Raw genomic sequence first — 6,580 nt, forward strand, 5'->3', positions numbered from 1 at the left:
AATGATTTACGGAGTATTTTAATGACGTACAAAAGAGTGAATTTTTTTTTTAGGTCCAAAGAAAACATTTCCATTGCAGTTTGTTTGTCCTATATATATATATATATATATATGCAAATAATTCATTTAAAAATATTACATGGTTCTACACTGCCCAAAGCTTTAAACATGAAATGTAAAGTCGAATATCCCTTTTTTTTTTTAAATGCCTCTCACTGGCCATGCTCTTTTTTTCATCCTTCCATTTTTCTGTTGGCGGCCCTCAAAACATTGGACACCCCTGACATAGATCATCAGTCAGCAGCGCAGTAATGTGGACAGGGATTGCGAGGTCAGTATTAGCGAGGTTTACGCTTCATAGCAAGAGCGCGAGTGTGCTGCACAAAGGTGCCGTCGCGCCGCGAGACATGAGAACACCGTTCACAAGATTAAAAGCGTTACGCATCTACTCCTTTGGTCAAGATGTTCATGTAAGCCATTTACGATTATTGATGGAATTCAGTGAAGGTTTGAATCGTGTCAAAACGTACACGTGCAAAATACAAGTTGCATCACGCTTCACCTAAATAAACCCAGAAAAACTACAATCTAATATTTGGTTTGCCGTCACTCAAATGTTCAAATGCATTCATGCAGAAAATGAGTTCTATAGTTCTGCCACTTGGTGGTTCAGTGCACTCCTGCATCAACCCTCCTCCATCCCACTACTGTTTTTTTTTCTTTCAAATACTGTCAAGAATTAATTTTGAAATGGTCACTAGCTCCGTTTACATATTCGAGCCAGTCACGTCGACTGAAATTATTGGCACCACAAAAGGAAAACAAAATGGCTTGAGATATATACCTATATATATAGATCTATATATATAGGTCTATATCTCGAGCATAGATCTATATGTATATATAGATCTATATATGAGCCCATGCTACTGCGGCTGTCAAATTTGCTCGCTTTTCTCTGCCAATGTTTTGCTGCCGCCCCCTGCAGGACGGCTGGGAACACGGCCGCACAAGGAACGTCTTGTGATCGGGTGCGCCCCCCTCACTCGACATTTTGATTCCCCGTCTTGCGGACCGACTTTGTTTACCGCATCCAAACTCGTCATGAAGGCGGGAGTTGGCGTACCTATTGCGGCGATGTCTTTGCTGACATCAGTACCTCGTTGCCACAACAGCAACAACATATTTTTCGCCCGCGGCTCGATTTCTGGGCCGTAACTCTGTCCGGGCCCGTCATGATTACCTCCCTGTCGCTAAACACAATTGATGGCATTTCTGCTGCTGTTACAATCCGAAAATACACGACAGTGAACCCTCGGCAGACCCCCCCCCCCCCGCCCCCGGGGATAAATGAGGGTTCATTGTACATTGATTTACAAGTTGCTTTTTAGGGAGGCTGGGGGGGGGGGGGGTACAAGTGCAAATGAAACCATTCAATGGGAATATGATGCACCTTAATCTTGTCTCTCGCTCACTGTCTCGCACCAACGCTCACACTTCTTTTTTTTGGGGGGGGGGGGACAAGCTGGAGAGGCTTTGGTGTCCATGGCAACGTCGCTTAGAGGAGGACGCAGGGGCAGCCGCCGCTCTTCTGTTTCCCGGCGTGATGAGCCGGAGGGGGAGGACACTCCATTTCCTGAAACCTTCTGTGAGGGAAGAATGAACGCGCGTCAGTCAGTCCGTTGAGCTCGCGTCAACGAAAAGTACCGAGCGTCGAGCCGGCGGCTCAAAGGAAACCAGGTACCGGACGATCCGCACGAGCTCCAAGAAGGCTTCGTCCACATTGTAGCGGTTCTTCGCCGAAGCCTCCATGTAGTGGATCCTGTGTTCTCTGGCAAAGGCCTGAGCGTCCTCCCTGGAGATCTGAGCCAAAACGGGAGACGACGCAAAAGTTGAGAGGGCAAGTTCACGTCCGCGGAGAGGAGGAGTTGTGCCGCGCGCCACCTTGCTGCCGCCATGGCTCGCTTGCACCTTCATACTCGGATCAACGCAAAGATTTGCTTTTGCCCATTTGGGTGGAAAACACGTCCCCCTTGTTTTGTTTTGGTTTTGATCCCTAATGCTGCCAACTACCATCATTCCAAAGGGCAAGAAAACATCACCTTGCTGGGTCCATCCTTTAGCGGGCACCCACCCGCGGGTGGAAGCGCCGATACTAAATGGTCTCGTCGCCAAAATAAACGTCAACCATTTTTGAGTGTCATTTTTCAACCACTCGAAGCGTTTGCTGTGGTTTCTGGGAGGTGACAACAACCAGCCGAGGCTAACGTTCCGCCCGCGCCACCCCCCCCACAGCCCGGAGGTGCGCGGGCGGACTTTCGGCGTCGTCGACCATTCGGGAAGGACGTTTTTTCAATGGGCTCAACCTCCGACCGGCGATGGCCGCGCACGTCCCGGCATCTCCGAGAGCGCCGGAAAAGATGCCCCGACTCACCACTCGTTGCTGCTCCAGATCCGCTTTGTTTCCGACGAGCAGCATGGGGAAGTCATCCCGGTCCTTCACTCGGAGGATCTGGGTGTGAAACTTCTGCACCTCGTGGTAGCTGAGATTGGGACATAGGCGGATTTAACATAAGAAACAAAACAAGCAGATTTTCACATCCGTTATGAGAACACGGAAAGGAAAATCGATGGCATTTGACGGAAAGGAGAATGTGTATTTTTGCAACGAGCACTCAAACAGTCATGGCGGTTTCCAAGAATTCCCGAGAGTTTCTGCACCGGACGCGCCGCAAAAGTGCATCTCGCGCCTCGGCATCAGGTCTCCCAGCAACTAAGTCACTCTTGCATTTGCTTTATTTTTCTGTTTGGTTCACGCTAGGGGCCGTTATGGCTGCCGCTCATAAGATAAGATAAGATATCCTTTATTTGTCCCACACTGGGGAAATTGACAGCCTCCGGCAGCAAGAAGAAGAAAAAACAACCAAACACCGTTCAATTAAGTGCAATATAAATACAAAATGGATAAATCGCGGTGCTATTTACAGTTGTTTTCCATTATTAATATTATTGTTGCGATTTTTTATTGGGGCGATTTTTTTGATTTTTCATCGAGGCATGCGTGCGCACAAGACACGGCGCGACGTCGCCGATGCTGAAAAGATGTCAAACGGCACGTTTGGCGACGTGAAATGCCCAAATGAAGACTTACCTCCCCCTGTCGTTGAGTGCAAAGACCAGCAAGAAGCCCTCTCCCGAGCGCATGTACTGCTCCCTCATCGCCCCAAACTCCTCCTGACCGGCCGTATCCAAGACTTAGGAAAACATGAAAGGGGTTAATAAAGATGAAGGGCCGCGTGGTGTTTTATCACGGCGCCAGACGTCAACATTTGGGCTGGAATCCAAGTTCTTCGATGTCAGTGCGGCACACGAGAGGAAAGCGGCGTGTCGGAAGTCGGGCCGACAGCCGCGGGGCGGTCGGCGCATTTGCGCGTCGTATGACGGCCCCGCCCCTTCGGCTCTGAATTGGATCCAGTTTGATCCGCGGCGCGCGTGCGCTCGTTTCTGTACGCTTACAAGTTTCACCAGGGCGCAGTAACTCACCCGCCATGTGCAAGTCCTAACAAGGGAACATCCACAAAGCAAACGCGGCGCATTTGTCATCTCGCGTCGCATTGCAACACACCCTCTGCTTTTTAAACAAACCCGCCCCCACCCCCACCTCCACACGCACACCAGACATCCTTCAGAACTGTGACTAATATGACAAATGGTGGCCGGTGTGGCTTGAATTTCCAAGAAAAGAAAACGGTAATGATGGTTTTTGGTTCCCGGTGGCCTTGTTCATCCGATTGTGCAGATTTGGGCCCCCTGGTTCCTGATCTCCTGAACAGTCTCCAACTTGGGTCTTTTAAACCCAACGGTGATTTGAAATGGGACGGGCAAATTGGTGCCGTTGTCAACTGCAGCTTCTTCCGGCTAAAGTCGCGCCTCTCCTTTCTCTGGCGAGCGCTTTGGAACACTCATTCACGCCTTTGTCACATCTCTGCCGGATGACTGTCACGCACTCGACTTTGGAGTCAGCCAATCCTCCATCGAGCGTCTCCGAGAGGGAGCACCTAACTCCACATTTGTCCTCCCTTCACGGGCTCATTTTCGAGTTCTTTCGAAGATCCTTTGAGCCGTTTTCAAATCTTGAAACCTCTCCGAGCTCCCGCCCGCTGCGCGTGGGCGTCCGCACGGGACCGGACACTATTCAAGGCAGCGGGATATACCAGGCGGAGGCTCCGAGGGGATGCCGCCTATTACGCTTGCCCGTCTTTAAAACTTAATTTGATTCTCTGGCCTTTGACTCCATGTGAGACTCGATTTTTTCATTGGATTGTTTTTGCGCTTTCTACCGTCTTTGTTTTTCATTTATTGTTTTATCGCTTGTCATATGAATTCTTTTGGCTCCATGGACAGCACTTTAGTGCTCCCGAAATACGGCTGAGTTGAGAGTTGAGTTCATCTTACTGTCCAGGCGGGTCTCCTTTCCATCCACGGTGCAGATCTTCGTGTAGGAGTCTTCAATGGTCGGGTCGTAGTCCGACACAAAGTAGGACTGGGAGACGGACACGATCCTTGTTAGCTGCCGATGCGCATTCAAGCAAAACCGTACACCCACACGAAATCCAACGACTAACTCTGGACAAATTGCACCAAGGCGGTCGGTCACTCACCCATATGAAAATGAAAAATGTATCTAACTTACCTTAACTACATCACAACTCTTTGACATCAGCGACATAAACAATGCCCTCCCCCCCCCCCCCCCCACCCACCCCCGCGGTACTTACTGTGTAACAATGGGGAGTAATATAATGCATCGAGCCATCAACAACATGGACGGAAAAAGCAATTTTAGAGAAAATGTTCTTGTGCGGGGAGCAAAGGGAGCACCCCCAACGACCAAATGATTCCCCACCCCCATCCGCCATAAACACCAACCCACATCCACACGACGCCTTAATTAGACAGCAGCGCGTATAAACTTAGCTCCAGGGCCACGCGTGCTACGTTAGTAAAAGGGGGTTGTTGGAAAAGAACCTTACCTGAATGAACTGGATGGTTAGGGCGCTCTTCCCCACTCCTCCACCTCCCACCACAACTAGTTTGAATCTTTCCTCGTCGCCACTCATCGCCGTTTTTTTAAACTTGTCCGAACCAAGAATTAAAAACAAAATTTCTGCCAACCGGCTGGCAGCAATGTATAAAAAGCAAGATCAAAGTCCAAATAAAATCCTAGTACGACAGACCAACCAGAACTTCGAAGTGCACTTGGTAACGTGAAACTCGTCGATGTATTTTTTGACGAGAGTCGAAATACACCACCACCTGAGAAGGGAAGGGGAAATCCCCGGAATGTTTGTCCGATGGGACAAAAGACCGAAGCGCCGTTTCTGTGAAGTTTCAAGCTTCGGAGCCTGTTGCGTCGTCGCTTTGCTCGCTTGCTTTCCCTCCGCTCTCAAACTCGGCCTCACCGCGGCTCGTGAGGGCGGAACTGCTTCCTCTTTTCCTGGAGAAAGTCAAGCGAACGCGGCACGACGCGATTGACTCAAATAAGCGCGCGGCGTACTCGTCTTCTTTCTTTCTTTCACCCACGGCGAACACAAGACGATCGATCCTTAAGACGCCGTCTCCTCTCGTCAATTCAAATTCGTCCCCGAACAAATTCCACTTTAGCGTGTCAGATACCTTATATGGGAATTGGGAGTGGCCGTGACGTCACATTAACAGGCGCGCGCAAGAGGTAAATGCAGCGCGTGCTCGCGGACCGAAAAGACCAAAAACGACTGTTGAGTTCTTCCCGTGATTATCTGTTCGAATTGTTTGGTTTCGTCGGATTGAGAACATGACGAAATTAGGCAGTTTTTCTATTGACATATTCATTCGCTTCATCTTCTGACTCCATGTTATATTCAGCGCCCCGGCACTTGAATCTGGTTGCGGGTTGGGAAATCTCTTCCCTGGGGCAAGAACACACCTCGTCACGCAGTTCTTAATCTTGCGGTCTCGGCAAATTTGAGGCAGCGAAGAACTTGGTCGTTTACATCAACTCGGCTGTCCCAACATCAGATCCGCCTCCATAGGCTACGAACAATACAAACACGGTATTCATTGACAAACATTTCAATGCTAGGCTTTGATTGAGGGTGGGAGGTATAAATCGATGTAACAACGTTTATTATAGTTGCGTATGTAGTTTCCACTGGTGTTGAACTCCTATTGATATATATATATAGATATAATTTTTTTAATGAACTGTATTTCTAATATCTTGTGGCAAAGAAAAATTAATTAATAAAATGAATATGGAAAATATGGAACTTATTATCGTGAGCCCATCGGTTCTTTTTGATGCAGATCTTTTATTCGATCTCGAAATGAATCCATATATATAGAGAGAGAGAATGTAGTGTTGTCATGATTCGGTTCTGTTAGTGTCCAGCAGGTGGCAGAGGTGGACTGATTCATTCCAGCTGTGCACCTCTCGTCGTGATTGTATATATTGTATCCATTCATCGTAGAAAATGAATGGATGGAATTATAGGCAGAACTATACGCTCTTTCGGTGAAAAGGAGGTTCATGAGAGAGACG

General features: G+C 48.6%; 1 protein-coding gene across 2 annotated transcripts; it reads right to left on the minus strand.

Moving 5' to 3' along the window:
• Nucleotides 1-2: 2 nt before the first annotated feature.
• Nucleotides 3-5,684, minus strand: rras (RAS related). 2 transcript variants are annotated; one of them, XM_086133273.1, is made up of 6 exons: nucleotides 5,034-5,684; nucleotides 4,456-4,543; nucleotides 3,152-3,254; nucleotides 2,435-2,543; nucleotides 1,745-1,863; nucleotides 3-1,646 (listed from the first exon to the last, which is right to left on the minus strand). In XM_086133273.1, exons 1-6 carry the CDS (start codon nucleotides 5,118-5,120, stop codon nucleotides 1,559-1,561), a joined length of 594 nt encoding a protein of 197 aa, XP_085989399.1. In that variant the 5' UTR covers nucleotides 5,121-5,684; the 3' UTR covers nucleotides 3-1,558. The 2 variants fall into 2 exon arrangements, with proteins under 2 accessions (XP_085989399.1, XP_085989398.1); XM_086133272.1 differs by lacking the exon at nucleotides 5,034-5,684 and adding an exon at nucleotides 4,779-5,002.
• Nucleotides 5,685-6,580: the final 896 nt, after the last annotated feature.

Source organism: Hippocampus guttulatus, chromosome 16 (assembly GCF_054856545.1).
Source record: "Hippocampus guttulatus isolate MCC_2025c chromosome 16, RoL_Hgut_1.0, whole genome shotgun sequence".
Taxonomy (NCBI): Eukaryota; Metazoa; Chordata; class Actinopteri; order Syngnathiformes; family Syngnathidae; genus Hippocampus; species Hippocampus guttulatus.